This window comes from Chiloscyllium plagiosum, unplaced genomic scaffold, assembly GCF_037043375.1.
Source record: "Chiloscyllium plagiosum isolate Xiang-an unplaced genomic scaffold, Cpla_swu_hap1 HiC_scaffold_7, whole genome shotgun sequence".
NCBI classification, from domain to species: domain Eukaryota; kingdom Metazoa; phylum Chordata; class Chondrichthyes; order Orectolobiformes; family Hemiscylliidae; genus Chiloscyllium; species Chiloscyllium plagiosum.
This window is the reverse complement of record NW_028270145.1, coordinates 77,725,489-77,744,903: the sequence shown is the minus strand read 5'-3', so window position 1 is coordinate 77,744,903 and position 19,415 is coordinate 77,725,489. Positions and strand designations below refer to the sequence as shown.

Genomic DNA, 19,415 nt, shown 5'->3' with positions numbered 1-19,415 from the left:
ATCAAGTTATTGCCCATATGAGAGGGAATTTTTTTAAAAAAATCCACTTACTTTAGTGAAAATCTGTTAGCTCACTTCTTCATTTTCTCTGTTCATAGGAAAAGATTTTTAAAAACCGTTTCAGTATTCTAGAAAACCTCCTCTGCACCTTTACAAAAGCTTTTATATTATTCTTAAGTTATGATGTCAAATTGTCCACAATGCTCCAGCTATGACTTAACCAGGGATTTATAATGTACCACTTCTCCTAACAAAGTTAAACCACTGCTTGTGTCTCTTTACTCATAAAATATGTTCAAACAACCATGAATATTCACAAATTGAAAACATTTCACAACAAATATTTATATTACAGTGGAATTTACACCAAACTAACTAGTACAATACACTAGTTTTGCCGGCGTACGAATGCAAACAACTTACCAGAAGAATTATACAAGGTATTTTTGGATTAAATGATGACTGGGGATTAAGCTCAATCCATAGTACAATGGTAATTGTCAAGTGGTTGCAGTCAATAAAACTTTGATCAATAAAATAATATTTTACCCACAACGAACTAAAACCATATTTTTGCAAACCTGTTCTACTTTGTATACGAATTAGCACTGAAATATTTGGCTGAAATATACTATATCATTGATTGCCCTTTTTAAAGGAGACCATAAAAACCTGAACTTTGAATCATTAAGTACAACACTCCAACCATAAGTGAAGGGTTGATCATTATTTAAAAACAAAACTTCAGTACATCAGTAAATTTACATGATCCAATAAAAAAGAATGGAACTACTTACTTGACTGTACGGAGTTCCTGAGAATCAAAGACAAATGGTGTACATAACTGTAGAAGCACCATAATACGAATACATACAGAAATGTATTTAGTACAAGAATGCAGAAACTGCAACTTCTCACAAACAAAATTATGGTTTCTGTTCTTTTTTCAAAACCACTGACTCATGGAATTCAATATATATGGAAAAATCTTATGTCATCTAATTCATCTTAAATGGACGTTCTTTGAGACATCAGAGATAGATTCAACTTGAAACATACAGTATTAAAGATACTGAAATCTGAATCAGTCTTTTAAGAAAATATGGATTATGTAGTGTATCCACAGTTTAACCAGGCAACACCTTAGTAATATTGTTGTTTGAACTGTGTCTCAAAGTTGTAAGTTCCCTTTGCTTCTGTGAACATTAATTTGATATTTCCTCTTGGTTAGATTAATAGGATGTACACAGAATGCTAAAATTGGATTGGTTCTTAATCAAAGCCATTTTCCTTTCTCCCTGTAGGTGAGTCAATACAGCATTACTGATATATGTTGTACTTTAGGTATGTAGCTCTTCAGTATCAATGTTGGCTAGTATTTTCCAAAAATCTACTGACAAAAATAATGGTCCAAAAACAGTTTATCCTCACATTCACAGAATAGTATTCTATTTTCAAGTTGAATTAAAAGTTTGATACATTCAGTAAGGCAGATAGGTTGTATTGAAAGCTGAATTTTCCACAACAATCTCAAGCGATATACAAGTAATTCTGCTGTTTTGTTTGTAATCCACTGATATTCCCAACAGGTAGCAGTTCTAAGTGTATGCAGTGTCTTAAGAGAGTTGAAATTTCATGGGTGGGACTTTTGAACAGGCACTGAAAGAATATGGATTCATCAGAACTTCAGGAGATTGTCTGAGCGCAAAAATACTTGGTGGATTTATCTTCGGTCTAGGGACAAAAACAAGAAAAAGAAACAAATTGAATTTCTTTACCTTTGAAAGAGAGATACAGGTATTCATACCAAATTATATTCATATTTCACATATCAATAAATTTCTTAGTACTTTGAGCAACTGGAAATAGAATGCAATTAATAAAAATAACCATTAACTCAAAAACAAAGCACAGAGCCTTTAGCTTTTTTGTACCTTGTTAAGTGCATTATCAGCTTATAATGAAACAAAGGCCAACAGAACCTCCAGGAAATGAAAAGAAAAAGACAACAAAACAAAGAGCTATTAATATATTGAACTCTAGGATGGGTTCATTTCCCATTTAGAAGGTATGTAGGATATTTTTCAAGAGTCATCTCAGTTTTACAATGCTGTGTTTACAGTAGTCAGAAAATGTGTTGCATTAGGTAAAAACAATGACTGCAGATGCTGGAAACCAGATTCTGGATTAGTGGTGCTGGAAGAGCACAGCAGTTCAGGCAGCATCCGAGGAGCAGTAAAATCGATGTTTCGGGCAAAAGCCCTTCATTAGGAATACAGGCAGAGAGCTTGAAGGGTGGAGAGATAAGTGAGAGGAGGGTGAGGGTGGGGAGAAAGTAGCATAGAGTACAATAGGTGAGTGGGGGACGGGATGAAGGTGATAGGTCGGGGGTGGGGGGGAAGAGGGTGGAGTGGATAGGTGGAAAAGAAGATACGCAGATAGGACAAGTCATGGGGACAGTGCTGAGCTGGAAGTTTGGAACTGGGGTGAGGTGGGGGAAGGGGAAATGAGGAAACTGTTGAAGTCCACATTGATGCCCTGAGGTTGAAGTGTTCCGAGGCGGAAGATGAGGCGTTCTTCCTCCAGGCGTCTGGTGGTGAGGGAGCGGTGGTGAAGGAGGCCCAGGATCTCCATGTCCTCAGCACAGTCGGAGGGGGAGTTGAAATGTTGGGCCACAGGGCGGTGTGGTTGATTGGTGCGGGTGTCCCGGAGATGTTCCCTAAAGCGCTCTGTAGGAGGCGTCTAGTCTCCCCAATGTAGAGGAGACCGCATCGGAGGCAATGGATACAATAAATGATATTGGTGGATGTGCAGGTAAAACTTCGATGGATGTGGAAGGCTCCTTTAGGGCTTTGGATGGAGGTGAGAGAGGAGGTGTGGGTGCAGGTTTTACAGTTCCTGCGGTGGCAGGGGAAGATGCCAGGAGGTGAGAGTGGGTTGTAGGGGGGCGTGGACCTGACCAGGTAGTCACGGAGGGAACGGTCTTTGCGTTAGGCGGAAAGGGGTGGGGAGGGAAATATATCCCTGGTGGTGGGGTCTGTTTGGAGGTGGCGGAAACGTCGGCGGATGATTTGGTTTATGCGAAGGTTTTGTCATCCCAGGAACATGATACAACTTTAAGTAAGTTATTGGGTAACCAACTAGAAAGCAAGTCCTGTTGTGTGCAGCATGACCAAGGTTAAAATGGATAGAAGATAAAATGGAGATTATGAATCAGGATGTACCAGTATGATGATGCCAGGTGTTAATCTATTGAAGAGAATAGTTGAAGCAAAAGTGAAAGAATTCCAGTTCTTAAATTCTAACATAGAAATTAGGGAAGGACTAAAAATACCTTACAGTTTTAGCAATGAAAATACTGAAGAAAAAATGTGCAGGCAGACAGAAATAAAATTTCAAAATAAAGTTTAAAAAGAACAGACCATACTACATTCAATAAATAATAGGAGGTAGGGTACGATTATGGAAGGAGACGAATAGTGAAGGATGAATTGTCCATAAGATTTCAAACCTTTCATTTTGCTATACCCAAGACAGAGAATTACTAAAAACCTTTGCCATCTATGCAAGTAATAGGGATTGTCAGAGAACTTAAAATTACTGTAAGGAAAATAAAGAGATGTAATGCTGGTGGATGCTACAGAGATAGAAAGGAGATAGGCCATAGAATAACACACAAGCAATGTATTATAAAAATACGTATTTTAAACTCAAGCTTCAAGATGGGAGACCGGCCAGGAGATCAGTGGAATACTTGTACTTAAAAGGTAATAAAGACATAGATAAGAGTTTCAGCCTAAATGAGCTGAGGGAGGGCTATGCTTTAAGTATTATGAAGGAAGTGAAAGTAGAATTAATCATTTGAAAGATTTTTAATGCTGTATTGAAGTCATGGCGGAAATCAAGTTGCAGTCGAGAGAGGAGGGAGCTGAGTACACTAAGGACATTAGATTTGAAGAGGGAGGGTCACTCGGCCCAAAATGTTAATACTGATTTGTAGATTAGATTCCCTACAGTGTGGAAACAGGCCCTTTGGCCCAACAAGTCCACACTGACCCTCCAAAGAGTAACCCACCCAAACCCATTTCCCTTTGACTAATGCAACTGACACTATGGGCAATTTAACATGCCCAATTCACCTAACCTGCACATCTTTGGATTGTGGGAGGAAACCAGAGCACCCGGAGGAAACCCACACAGACACGGGGAGAACGTGCAAACTCCACACAGTCAGTCGCCTGAGGCTGGAATCAAACTTGGAACCCTGGTGCTGTGAGGCAGCAGTGCTAACCACTGAGCCACTGTGCCACCTTCTCTCTCTCAACAAATGCCTGCCAGACCTGCTGAGCTTTTCCAGCAATTTCAGTTTTTGTTAGATCCAAAGGAAGTTGACAGATAAGGAATCATCAGCAAACGAGTAGCTAGGTGAACTAATATGATTTACAACATATGTAAATATACAAAGATTATCATGCATTTCTTTAATGATCGAAATATCCCCAAATACAGATGAAGCAGAATTACAGCCATCTTAAAATAAAGGAGTGCCATGCTTATCAAGGTTTTAAGCTGGTAGCTGTCGAAAGATCATCAGAAAAGGGTACAACTCACAACCAGCCTTAGGCCTATTCAAATTGTTCTTGTCATTTTAAAATGCACAGATATGTAAAAAAGACAAAGTTCAAAAGCATCAGTATGGAGATTTTCCTTCTAACGGTGGATGAGGCTAATCTGCCCAAGGTAACCTATGCTTTCATGGATATTCAGACATGGAATAAATTTTCATATATTCAGGGAGTTAGCAATCTGGAAATGGTAAATATGTTAATGTCCAACAGTATAATCTTATACCTGGGTTCATGAACAACAATTAGTTCCTTCCTCCTGAGAAACACCATGCATAGGAATGAGGCTTTCACACTGCTCACTGTCCTCTGGAGTTCTGAAAAGAGATTATACTCATTTATTGATTCGTTGATTACTCCTTGTTCAACAGAATCTGAGAAGGATTTGAAATACTGTTTGTTAAAAAGAACACCAAAGCCAATGTCAAAGGATAACATTTGCTTGTCATGGTAACATAACAGTGAAAAAATTAAAGAAAATGTTTGCTTCTCTGGTGAACAAATAAAGAAGATTAAACCTTACAATGGTTTAACCAATGTTAAATACATCTTCATATATTTCCATTGATTTAAGTTGTGATAGTGACAGAACATTTGTATGCAAGGATAACCCCAGAATTCCTGTAAATTGAAATTACTCGAAGTAAAAATACATATCACCAAATTGCATGCAAGCCTAACGTGCTGAAATAAAACAATATTGATTGGTATCACTTAGTCATCCATTTTACTCTTTTGTGTGATTAATTAGAGGCAGTTGATATGCCATCATGAGGCTTTGCTTCTGGTGGCATCATCATAAAGAGGCAACTTGTTTAAAATGTTAGTATGCTGACTTTGATGCGTCTTTGAGTCAGTATGTCTAATGCATAAAAGAGAGCAGAGTAAGGTGACTAAGTAAACAGTTGTCTGCCCTTGTGACATTGAGGAATATTCAATCATTTCACCCAATTCTTTCTTTTGAAGGCATAAGCTTTTATTGGGGTATTTTGCCAATTGTACCGTCTGCTGTCTAATGTTTTTTCATGCCTGGACCTGGTTAATGCATACCAATGAACAACATGACCATGGTGGGCATCACAATTATTATTACGTATATGCGCATACTGTTATAAATGACTCTTTCTATATTCATTCAAAGGATCGCTGGCTCGGCCAGAATTTACTGCCCAATCCTAATTTTCGATTGAGAGGATGGTGGTGAGCTGTCCTTTTTCAAATGCTGTTGGCAAGGTCAAAGGACCTTTGGTGAAGTGTTGCAATGCACTTTGTAGATGGTACAAGACTGTGTTGATTGTGTAGGGATTGAATACTGAAAGTATGTGAAAGGGCACCAAACAAGCTGGTTCCTGGGTGATGTCAAACGTCTTGAGCCTTGTTGGAGCTATATCTACCCAGGCAAGTAGGAGTATTCCACCACACTCCTGGTTCGGGCCTAGTGGATGTGGACAGATTTTGACCAGCTCTTGTAACCACAGAATTTATGTGGTTAGTCCACTTCAATTTTTGGTCTATTGTAACCAGATATTCAGCAATGATAATGCCATTGAATATCAAGGAGTGAAGGTTGGATTCTCTTTTATTGGAGATGATCATTACCTGGCACATCTGGTTCAATACTATGTGCCACATTCAGCTCAAGTCTAAGTGATATCTAAATCCTGCTGCACTTAGACACAGACTGCTTCTGTGCCTGAGGAATCATGAATGGTGATTGAATCATGCATCATGGAAACAGACCCTTCAGTCCAACTAGCCCATGCCGACCATATTCCCAAACAAAACCATTCCCACCTGCCTCCATTTGGCCCATATCCCTCTTAACTTTTCTATTCATGTATTTCTCTTTTAAATATTGTAATTGTACCTGCATCCAGCACTTCCTCTTGCAGTTCATTCACACACTAACCACTCTCTGTGTATAAAAGTTGCCCCTCATATGCTTTTAAATTTTTCTCCTCTCACCTTAGAAATATTCCGAGTTTTGAACTCACCTATGTTAGGGCAAAGACCTTTGCTATTCACCTTATCTATGCTCCTCATGATTTTATAAACCTCTTTCAGTTTACCCCTCAACATTCTATGCTCCAATGAAATAAGTCCCAGCCTATCCAGTTTATTTTTATAACTCAAACCCTCTACCCTTGCAACATCCAGATAAGTCTTTTCTGAACCATCTTCAGTTCAATAATAACCTTCCTGTAACAGGGTGACCAAAACAGTGCACACTACTCCTGAAGAGGCCTCACCAACATTCTGTACAATCTCAACATGACATCCCAACTCCTATACTCAAGGTCTGAGCAATGAAGGCAAGCATGCAAAATGCCTTCTTAATCATACTGTCCACCTGTGATGCAAATATCAAAGAATTATGTACCCGAACCACTAGGTCTCTTTGTTCTACAACACTACCCAAGGCACTACCATTAACTGTATAAGTCCTGCCCTTGTTTGGTTTACCAAAACACAATACCACACATTTATCCAAATTAAACTCTAACTGCCACTTCTTAGCCCATGGTGCCAAATATTGTGCAATCATCAGTGAAAATCCATACTTCTGGCCTTACAATGGAGGAAAGCACGTCATTGATGAAATAGCTGACAATGGTTGGACTAAGGTAATGTCCCCGAGGAACTCCTGCAGAGATATACTGTAGCTGAGATGATTAGCCTCCAACAACCACAACCATTTTGTTTGTGCTGGTATGACTCCAACCAGCAGAGAGTTTGTCCCAAATTTCCATCAGCTCCAGTTTTGCTAGGGCTCCTTGATGTCACGTGTGGTCAAATGCTTACATCTTGAGTGTAGCTCTTTTCAGCTGTGTGAATATAAACCTAGATCAGTGACCAGTTTATTGTTGATTAAGTGCCAATTGATGGCACTGTTGATGACCCCTTCCATCACCTTGATGATTGAGAACAGACTGATTGGGTTACAAAAGTGGTTTCTTTGCCCACTTTTCACCTGATGTCATGACACCTCATGATCTCTGAACTTAATGTTGAAGACTCCCAGAAAAACCTATCATTTCTCCAACTGTGTGCCACCGTTGGTGGGTCTGTTGTATCTGGACAGCACATCCCTGGGATGATGATGACACTCCTTTGTGTAGTGTGAACTACGATTCTGTGAGCATGGTCAGAACCTTGCTCAACTAGCCCATGGAGCAGCATTCCCAAATTTGACAGAAGCCCCAGATGTTAGCAAGGAGGACTTTGCAGGGTTGACATGTCGGAATGTCAGGTGGATTAAGTCTGCAGTGGGATGGCCCATGAACAAACTTCCTTCCCTGTTGCCAATTTAGGCTCTAAAGTAGGCATTTAATGCCTACTTCAGGATCTCATCCCCCTGTTGTTAGTGTTAAATCAGTGACAGACAGGTGCCTTGTGATTTGGCAAGCATGGTGAGAAGTCACATGATACCAGGTTATAGTCCAACAGGCTTATTTAAAATCATAAGCTTTTGGAGTGCTGCTCCTTTTTCATGTGAAGTGAAGAAAAGCAGACAGGTACAGAATTTATGGGCAGAGAGATCAAAATATCATATAAATGGGAGAGTAGAGTGTCAATAGGCTTAACAGTAAGTCTCTGCAGGTTATCAAAAATGTCAGATGGTGAGTGACTGTGAACACATTGGTGATCAAGACCTTTGATACACACCTGTTCTATGCACCCTCATCGCAAGTACATCTCCCATAGGAGACTTCTACTGCCTTCCGAAGACACAAAGTCAACACACCTGGTCGTCCCATCACATCAAGCAACAGGACCCTGTGTGAGAACTGCTCTGATTATGTCAAGTGCATCTTGAAACCCATTGTACAAGGAACCTCCACTTTCTGTCACAACACCACAGACTTCTTACAGAAACTCCACAGACCAGTCAAACCCAGAACATTCCTCCTCACAATGGACGTATTGGCACTCTATCCCAGCATCCCCCAAGATAAGTGCATCACTGCAACGGCACCAACTGCCAATTTCCAGATGGCATCCTACTACTCATCCGTTTCATCCTTGTCTTCACCTTCAGTAAGCAGTTCTTTTTCCAGTCACACAGAACAACCTTGGGGACCAAATTTGCACCCCAATACACCAACCTTTTTTTGTATAAGTTCATGCACAACTTCTATGCTGCACAGGACCTCTAATCAATGCTAAACACCAGATACAGCAACATCATTTTCCACCTCTGGAGTTGTCACGAAGAATCACTGAAACAACTATAAAACATTATCAACAAGTTTCATCACACCATCAGATTTAGCATGGACTACGCTTCAGAATCAGTCTCATTCTTGGACACACCCAATTCCTTCAAGGATAGACAACTCAGTACCTCACTCGACCACAAGCCCATGGATAACCTCACGATGACACACTTCTCTAGCCTCCACCCTAAACATGTTCAAGAAGCCATTTTCTACGGACAAGCCCTGTGTATACACATGATCTGCTCAGCCAAAGAGGAGTGTGACGCACACCTAAAGATGCTGAAAGATGCCTTAATTGGAACGGGATACAATGCTCAACTCATCAATCACCAGTTCCAAAACGCCACACTGAAAAACCGCAATGACCTCCTCAGAAGACAGACACAGGACAAGACTGACAAAGTACCCTTCATCTTCCAGTACTTCCCCGGAGCAGATAGACTATGCCATGTGCTTCGCACCCTTCAACATGTCATCGATGAGGACATACATCTTGCCAAGATCATCCCTACGCCCCAACGTCTCTTCAAACAAACACCAAACGTTAAACAGACCATTGTTCACAGCTAATTACCCAGCCTTCAGGACAACATAGACCACAGCACCGCACAACCCTGCCATGGCAACCTCTACAAGACATGTCAGACCATTGACTTGGATACTACCATCACGTGTGGGGACACCACCCACCAGGTACACACCAGATACTCACGGGACTCAGCCAATGTTGTCTACCTCATATGTTGCAGGTAAGGACGTTCTGAGGCATGGTATCTTAGTGAGACCATGCAGATGCTATGACAACGGATGAATGGACACCACACAACAATCTCCAGACAGGGATGTTCCTTCCCGATTAAGGAAAACATCAGCGGATAAGGACATTCAGCCTCCAAACTTCCTGTAAGCGTCTTCCAAGGTGGCTTTTGAGATACACAACATCATGGAATCGCTGAGCAGAAACGGATAGCTAATGAAGACGGCCTCAACCGCGAACCTGGGTTCACATCACGCTACATGTAACCCACCATACTGTTCTGTATTTGTAAAATCTTCCTTACTGTCCTATTTTGATACCAGCACATTGATAACTTGTTATGATCTCTCCACATTATTTAATTTGTATGGTTTTAGATCACTTGTTACTTTGGTTAGATCCTCAGCACGTAACTCTTGTACATATCATTTTATTCCTGTCATTTTGTTTGTCTGCAGCACTACGTTATTTTTAGTTTGTTGGAATTATCTCTCTGACTCAATTAATCAGACTATAGGTCATCTCTTTACTTGCTATTCAGCTGTTGGCTTTTGGTCACCTGCAGAGACTTAATATTCAGCCTATCAACACTCTACTCACACCATTTATATGATCTTTTGATCTATCTGTTTACTGAACTCTCTGCCTATAAATTCTGTGCTTGTCTGCTTTTCTTTACTTCACCTGACGAAGGAGCAGTGCTCCGAAAGCTTGTCATTTCAAATAAACCTGTTAGACTACAACCTGGTGTTTTTTTTAGATTAGATTCCCTACAGTGTGGAAACAGGCCCTTTGGCCCAACAAGTCCACACCGACCCTCTGAAGAGCAACCCACCCAGACCCATTCTCCTACATTACCCCTGACTAATGCACCTAACACTAAGGGCAATTTAGCACGGCCAATTCACCTAACCTGCACATCTTTGGACTGTAGGAGGAAACCGGAATACCCGGAGGAAACCCACGCAGGCATAGGGAGAATGTGCAAATTCTACACAGACAGTTGCCTGAAGTGGGAATTGATCCTGGGTCCCTGGCACTATGAGGCAGCAGTGCGAACCACTGAGCCACCGTGCGCCTTCTGACCTTGTCCACCCAGTCCAGCACTGGCACATCCACATTTGGCAAGCATGACAGGAAAATGTGTGCCAGTTATTTGCAGGTCTCCCCGGTAGGATGGGGGTTACTCATTCAAAAGACATTTGTGGGGGTGCAAGTCTGCCAAAAGCCACACACCTGCTCTTACTGCTGAGCCTTCCTTGTGATCCTTCTTCACAGTCATTACTCACCACTGATGTGCGATTTATCATGTTGTCATACTGATAGAGATAAATATCTCCTTTTAAAAAAATTTCAATAAATGAGTTTCTAATCCTAGACTTAAGCCCCAAGTCTGTCAAGTGCCTGAGTAGAACAGATTAGCACGAACATTCCTGAAAAGAGGCAACCAGAGCTCTCGGTGGTTTACAAGCCAGCAGCCGAGATCCTGATCAGGTCTAAAATTTTGCCTGGGAGTCAGTACCAATTCAGAATAAAATCTGGGATGCTCAGAGCTTTCCGAAACTTCATAGTAAACTATTGCGGCAACTGTAAAAATATAGCTTTTCTTTCCTGATTATTTAATTTTAATGTGATGACATTACAAATGCACACAAATGTACTTTACTGACAAACTTAAATGGATGAACACTTCAAGTACATTTTTTTTTAATTTAGAGAAGTCAGTTTAAATTGATGAATAAGTTCAAGAGCATGCTAAAAATAGACCAACTAGACTTACAACAATGGTGACAAACCCTAGAGTTGACATGGGAATATATCCTCCTTCTTGATTAATTTAACAAAATTAATAAAGGAGATATGCAATTACATTTTAGAAGAGAAAAATGCAAATTGCAAATCTAGGTCAAGTGTTTAATCTCATAACTTAACCTTATGGTTAACTTTCCTTTGGCAGGCTACACATAACATTTCATTAAACAACACTCTGGAGTTTAATAATTGCGCTGCCCATTATATTAGTTGAACAAGTAAAGTTATTCACTCTGCTGTCTACAGACACAGGACTTTGCACAGTTTTTGTCATCTTACAGATTTTCTAGATGAATGATTCAATATACTTTCTTGTGCTTAAGTTTGCACAAGATTGCAATATTTAGTGGATTGCAACTAAACGAAGATTGTTATAGTTAATGAATGCCAATCAGCTAAACCCCATGCAGATGCTATGACAACGGATGAATGGACACATAGGCCATGAGCTTCTCCACTTAGGCAAAGGCAGCTCAGGGAGTTCAATGTGTGACTTGAACGTTGGTGTACAAGAGAGAGGTTTAGACTTTTGGGACATTGGGATCATTTTTGGAAAAGGAGAAAGCTGTTGAGAAGGGCTTCACCTGATCTGAAAAGCAACTAATCTCCTGGCTGTGGTGGAATGGATTAAAACTTATAAGGTGGGAGGGGTGGGTTGATAAATGTTTTGGATATACCAGAGAGGGCAAAAGAGAGATGATGGTGAATGGGAAAAAGGAAGGAAGGGAAGGATTCAGTATTGACAGGGAACAAAGGTCCTTAGGTCGCCGGTTCAGTTCCGGCTCGAAGGAGCCTCGGCTGCTTTTGTGGGCGGCACGGTGGCACAGTGGTTAGCACTGCTGCCTCGCAGCGCCAGAGACCCGGGTTCAATTCCCGACTCAGGCGACTGACTGTGTGGAGTTTGCATGTTCTCCCCGTGTCTGCGTGGGTTTCCTCCGGATGCTCCGGTTTCCTCCCACAGTCCAAAGATGTGCAGGTCAGGTGAATTGGCCATGCTAAATTGCCCGTAGTGTTAGGTATAGGGGTAAATGTAGGGGTATGGGTGGGTTGCGCTTCGGCGGGTCGGTGTGGACTTGTTGGGCCGAAGGGCCTGTTTCCATACTGTAATGTAATGTAATCTAATCTAAAAGAAATAATCTCCTCCCACTGGCAAGAAAGAGGTAAGAGCAGGGTTAAATTGCAAGTATATAAATGCACGGCATGTAGAGAACAAAACTGGGGTACTGGAAGCCGAAATTGCTCTATGGGTTATGACATACTACCCATTGAATAAACATGGCTCAAGCCCAGAACAGGACTGGATACTTAACATCCAGGGGTATAAGGCTTTTAGTAGAAACAGGGTGGGTAAAAGGGGAGGAGATGTAGCATCTTGATCAAAGACAGCGACACTGCTCTTGAATGAGATATAATTCCTGAGTTACTTATGGGTGGAGGTGAGAAACAGAAAGGGAGCAGTGACCTTGTTAGGTACATATTATAGATCTCCAAATAGTGGGGAGGAAGGAGAAGACAGTATTTGTAGGCAGATTATGGACACCTGCAGGACAAGTATGATTGTGATAGCGATAATTTCAATTATACTTGTATAAACTGGGACAAAGATGAGGCAGGAAAGGGGAGAAATTCCCGCAATGTCTGCAGGAGAATATTCTGGAGCAGTACATTTCTAACCCTACTGGGGACAGGGTTGCACTGTATCTGGTCCTGGGAAATGAGGCAGCCCAAATGTTGAATGTCAATGTGGAGGAGAATTTGAGAAAGTGATCATAACATAATAAGGTTCAATATTAAGTTGGAAAAGGATAAAAATCAGTCGATTATTAAGATCCCAGACTGGAAAGGGGCAGATTTTAGGGGTCTAAAAATTGAACTGGAGCATATTGATTGGAAATACACTTTGGTGGATAAAACAGTAGATGAAAAATGGGAGAATTTCAAAAGGGAGATGAATAGGGTACAAGCTAATACATGCCCCAGAGAAATAAATATCCACATCTAGAATACCCTGGGTGACTAAGGATATTGATGAGAAAATAAGGAAGAAAAAGGAGGCATATGATGCACACCGGAATTTTAATAGTAATAGAAATAAGAAACAGTGTCTTAAATGCAGAAGAGAGGCTAAGGTTGGAATAAGGAAGGCTGAGAGGAAGCATGAGGAAAAGATGGCAGGTTGCGCTAAAACAAATATTCTTCAAACATAATAATAGTAAAAGATTAGTGAAAGATAGAGAGGGGCACATTCCAAACAAGCAAGGTAAACTGCGCACTGAAGCAAAGGATATTGCAGAGATACAAAATGAATATTTTGCTTCTGTCTTCACCAGATTAGAAGATAGTGACAATGCCCTCATTGAATTGGGGATGCTGAGCAATTTAACAGGATAGTGAAAGATAAAGAGAAGGTACTAAAAAGGCTGGCAAAACTCCAAGTAGAGAAGTTGTCAGGCCCAGATGGGATGCATCCTAGACCAAAATGTTAAGGGAGCAAATTGAGGAGCTGTTGACAGAAATTTTCTAGGTTTCTCCAAACACAGTGTTAGTCCTGGCAAACTGGAGGATTGTAAATGTGACACTGTTGCTTAAGAAAGGGACAAAGGATAACCTAGGAAACGACAGACCTCTAGCTTGATGTTAATAGTAGGAAAACTGATGGAGGCCACAATACAGGATAAGATAAATGTACACTTAGAGAAAAATAAGTTGATACTAGACAGTCAACATGGCTTTGTCAAGGGCAGGTCATACCTAGCAAATTTAATTGAGTTCTTTTGATGAGGTAACACAAGAGTGGATGAGCATTGTGCTGTAGATGTATATTTGAACTTTCAGAAAGCATTTGATATGGTGCCACATGACAGGTTGGCTAGCAAATTAGGGCAGCACAGTGGCTCAGTGGTTAGCACTGTTGCCTCATAGCACCAGTGACCCGAGTTCTAAGCCAGCCTCAGATAACTGTCTTGGATGAGGAGTTTGCATGTTCTCCAGGTGTCTACGTGGATTTCCTCCCACAGTTCAAACATGTGCAGGCGAGGTAAATTAGCTTTGCTAAATTGGCCTATAGTGTCCAGGATGGTGTAGGCTAGGTGGATTATCAATGTGGGGTGATTGGGATAGGGTGGGGGTCTGGGCCTGGGTGGGATGCTCTTCAGGGTGTCGGTGTAGACTCAATAGACTAAATGGCTTCTTTCTGTATTGCTAGGATTCTATGAGTGTAGAAATGTTTGGGATTGATGGGTCCTTGGCAACATGGATTATAAATTGGCGAAAGGACAGGGTAGGTATAGATGGGCATTTCTCAGGTTGGACATGAGGTGAAAATGATTTTCCCCAGAATCAGTGTTGGGACCTTTCCTCTTCCTGATTTATGTAAATAGTTTGGAAATGAGTGTTGAAGGCAAAAATCACTAAATATATAACCTATGCAAACTTAGGGAGAATAAGGAATTATGAGGATGATGATGAGCAACTTCAGAGGGACACTGACAAGTTGGCTCAGTGGGCAGACCTGGTAAATGAGTTATAATGCAGAGAAATGTGAGGTAATGCATTTTAATAGAAGAAACATGGAGAGACAATACAGGCTCAATGCTCTAACTTGAGGGAGTACAGGAGCAGAGGGACCTTGGGGTTCATGTGCATGATTTTCTGAAGGTGGTCAGGCAAGTTTAAAAATTGTTATAGGATCCTTGGGTTTATGAATAGAGATAGAGAGTATAAAAACAAAGAAGTTCTGGAATATTGTGTGCAATTCTGGTCTCCTTCCTATCGGAAAGATGTTGTGAAACTTGAAAGGGTTCAGAAAAGATTTACAAGGATGTTGCCAGGGTTGGAGGATTTGAGCTATAGGGACAGGCTGAATAGGTTGTGGCTGTTTTCCCTGGAGCGTCAAAGGCTGAGAGGTGATCTTATAGAGGTTTATAAAATCATGCGGTCTTGGATAGGATAAATAGACAAAGTCTTTTCTCTGGGGTGGGGGAGTCCAGAACTAGAGGGCATAGGTTTAGAGTGATAGGGGAAAGATATAAAAGGGACCTAAGGGGCAACTTTTTCATGCAGAGGGAGGTGCGTGTATGGAATGAGCTGTCAGAGGAAGTGTTAGAGGCTGGTACAACTACATTATTTAAAAGACATCTGGATGGGTAAATGAAGAGGGAGGGTTTAGGGGGATATGGGCCAAGTGCTGGCAAATGGGACTAGATTGGGTGGTTGGCATGGATGAGTTGGACCGAAGGGTCTGTTTCTGTGCTGTACATCTCTATGACTCTAAGAGATACTACACCTCTACAAATCATTGGTCACATCACATTCGGAGTATTTGTCTTCAGGCACCTTATTTAAGGAAGGATGTTAAAGCTCATGAGAGAGTTCAAAGAAGATGTACTAGAATAATATCGGGAATGAAAGATGTTAGATTAAAGGGAAGATTAGGGTGATTGGGCTTATTCACCTTTGAGCAGAGAAGATTAAAAGCTGGCTTTACGGAGGTGTTCAAAATTATGAACAATTTTGACAGGCTAAAGAAGGATATTCTGTTGGTCTGCCAGAAACTAGCAGTCACAATTTCGAGATTGTCAGTAAAAGAGTTAAGACTGAGACGAGGAGAAGCTTCTTTACTCAAAGTTGTTAGGATTTGGAATGTGCTGCCTGAGAGAGTGATGGAGGAGGATTCCATAAGACATTTCAAAGAAAGTTGGATATATATTTGAAAGTCATGATTTTAGAGGGTTATGGAGATAGGGCTAGGCAGTGGGTCTAGCTGGAGCTCTTTCAGGAGCAGGTATAGATACTATGGAACAAATGGCCTCCTTCTGTACTGTAAAATTGTATGATTCATGATTCTAACAATGCATATCGAACAGAAGTAGGTCAAATGGCTCCTGGAGCTTGCCCCACTATTTTACAAGATCATAGATGATCAGATTGTGGTCTCAGTTCTAACCTCCTGCCTTCTCCCATAATCTTGGACTGTCTTATAGATCAAAAACTGTTCAATTCAGCCTTGAATATATCATGTGAGCCAGCCTCCAACATTTTCCAGAAAGCAGAATTCTAAAGATTATTCATTCTTCTGAGAGAAGAAAATCCTCTCAATCTGAAACGGGAAATATCTTATTCCTAAACTATTCCTCCTTGTTCTGGATTACCCCCTCTCCCAAACAGAAAAAATATTTCATTGTCAAACCTGTCATGCCTCCTCAGAATCATATTTGCTTGAAAAGATCAACTGTTACTCTTCCAAACAGCAATGAATACAGTATAACCTGATTAACCTTTCCTCATAAAACAGTCTCTTCGTTTCAGGAACCACTCTCGTGAACTTGCTCTGAATTGCTTTGATACAAGCGTATCCTTAATAAATCAGAACATCAAAACTGCATCTTGTATTCTGGGTGTGGTCTCACCAATGGCATGCACATTTGCACAAAATAGGTCTACTTTTATACTCTATTTCCTTGTAGTTTATGTGCATCTCTCTGTACTGCAGCATTCTGCAGTTAAACCATATTTCATTTTTCTACCCTACCTTCCAAATTGGAAAAGCTTCGACTGATTGCCTAAACTCCTCCTAATAGTTTCTTAATAATGAATTCCAGCATTTTCCCAATGGCTGCTGCAAGGTTAACTGTGCAATAGTCAGCAACACCCTCACTTCTGAAATTACAATGGAGGAAAGGTTGTTGATAAAGGATCAGAAGATGGTTGGGCCTGGGCCTTATCCTAAGGAATTTCTCCAGAGTCGTCCTGGAGCTATGATGACTGGCCTGCAATAACTACTACCATTTTCCTTTGTGCCAGTATGACTCCAACCAGCTTTAGCTCATACTTGGAAATACTACGAACAGTTTTGATTCCCTCATCTGAGAATGGATATACTGGAGACAGTCCAGAGAAGGTTCACTGGGTTGATTTTGGGTATGGACAGACTTGCTTATGAGAGGTTGAGTAGGTTGCCCCTGTGCTCACTGGAATTTAGAAGAGTGAGAGGCAACCTTATTTAAACTTTCAGGTCTCCCAGGGGACTTCACAGGGTAGATGCAGAGAAGTGCCTAGGGCATGATCATAGGAACACAGGAACAGGAGTTGGCCAATCAGCCCATCGAGCCTGTTCTGCTACTCATTAAGATTATTGCTGGTTTGTGGCCTAACTCTATTTGTCTGCCTTGGGCCCATATCATGAGATAACTTTGCTTATTAAAAATTCATCTATTTCAATTTTAACAATTGAACTAGAATCACTGTTTGAGGAAAAGTGTTCCAAACTTTACTATACTCTTCACGAAGCCCTTTCTAACATCTCTCCTGAATGAACTGGCCCTAATTCTTCGATTATACTCCCTGGTTCTAGAATCTTCAATCAGTGGTCACAGTTTATCTTTATCTACCCCGTCTTTCCCTGTAAATATTCTGAAGATCTCGATTAGATCACCCCTTAACCTTCTAAGTTCTAGAGAATTGAGGCCTAATTTATTTAATCTCCTCTCATAACTGAACCCCTGAAGTCTGGGTATCATCCTTATAAACCAGTGTTGAACTCCCTCCAGGGTCAAAACATCCTTCCTAAGGTGAGGCACCCAGATCTGCTCACAGTACTCTAAGTGGGGTCTAACTAAGGGTTTTGTATAACTTTAGCATGATGTCTGCACCTTTATAATCAAGCCATTTACATATGGCGGACAGCTTTCCATCAGCTTTCTTGACTATTTTCTACACGTATTTATGGCAGTTCAAAGAGCTATGCACCTGAAACCCACAAATCTCATTAGACATCTAACATATTTAACTTTGTGTCTTCTTAAAAAAAATCATTTTGGGGCCAAATTGGATAACCTCTCACTTACTTACATTAAAGTCCACCTGTGACTACTTTGCTCATTCACCTAATCAATCACTATCCTGTTGTAATTTTATGATATTGTCAACACTGTCTATAATGGGCAGCATGGTGGCACAGTGGTTAGCACTGCTGCCTCACAGCGCAAGAGACCCGGGTTCAATTCCCGCCTCAGGCGACTAACTGTGTGGAGTTTGCACGGTCTCCCCGTGTCTGCGTGGGTTTCCTCCGGGTGCTCCGGTTTCCTCCCACAGTCCAAAGATGTGCAGGTCAGGTGAATTGGCCATGCTAAATTGCCCGTAGTGTTAGGTAAGGGGTAAATGTAGGGGTATGGGTGGGTTGTGCTTCGGCGGGTCGGTGTGGACTTGTTGGGCCGAAGGGCCTGTTTCCACACTGTAATGTAATCTATTCTAAAATCTAATCTAATACTGCCCAACTTTGTGTCATCAGCAAATTTGGATATTTGATTTTTTATGCCATTTTCCAAGTCAAAAATGAATATTGTGAATAACTGAGACCCGAACATAGATTGTTGTAAGAAACCACTGATCATGTCTTGCCAGTTTGAGTACTTGCCCATTTATACCAATTCTTTGGTCGTAAGTTTGCTTGCTGAGCTGGAAAGTTTTTTTCAGATGTTTCGTCACCATGCTAGGTAATATCATCAGTGAGCCTCTGGTGAAGCATTGGTGTCATGGCTATCTTTCTGTTATGTGTCTTGGTTTCTTAGGTGGGTGATATAATTTCTGGGTCTTTTTCTCAGAGAATGGTAGATGGGGTCTAAATCGATGTATTTATTGAGAGAGTTCCGGTTAGAATGCCAGGCCTCTAGGAATTCTCGTGCATGTCTCTGTTTAGCTACGATGGATGTGTTGTCCCAGTCAAAGTGTGTCCTCCCTCGTCTATATGTAAAATACTGGTGATAATGGGTCAAGTCTTTAGGTAGTTAGTTGGTGTTCATGTATCCTGGTGGCTAGTTTTCTGCCTGTTTGTCCAATGTAGATTTTTTTTTACGGTCCTTGCATGGTATTTTGTAAATGACATTCGTTTTGCCGGTTGTTTATACAGGGTCATTCAGGTTCATTAGCTGTTGTTTAAGTGTGTTGGTGGGTTTATGGGCTACCATGATACTAATTTCCAAGATGTCTTTGATGTAAGGTAAA

At 41.0% G+C, this 19,415-nt stretch overlaps 1 protein-coding gene across 7 annotated transcripts in view; it reads right to left on the bottom strand.

Annotated features, from left to right (window-relative positions):
- Positions 1 to 325: 325 nt before the first annotated feature.
- Positions 326 to 19,415, bottom strand: part of LOC122551689 (solute carrier family 35 member F5-like) — a 108,040-nt gene continuing 88,950 nt past the window's right edge. For all 7 annotated transcript variants that reach the window (XM_043694011.2, XM_043694018.2, XM_043694016.2 and 4 more), the window contains 2 exons: positions 4,852 to 4,942; positions 326 to 1,734 (listed from right to left, as the gene is read on the bottom strand). In XM_043694011.2, coding sequence (XP_043549946.2) covers positions 4,858 to 4,942 — 85 coding nt within the window. In that variant the 3' untranslated portion in view covers positions 326 to 1,734; positions 4,852 to 4,857. The remainder of the gene's footprint in view (positions 1,735 to 4,851; positions 4,943 to 19,415) is intronic.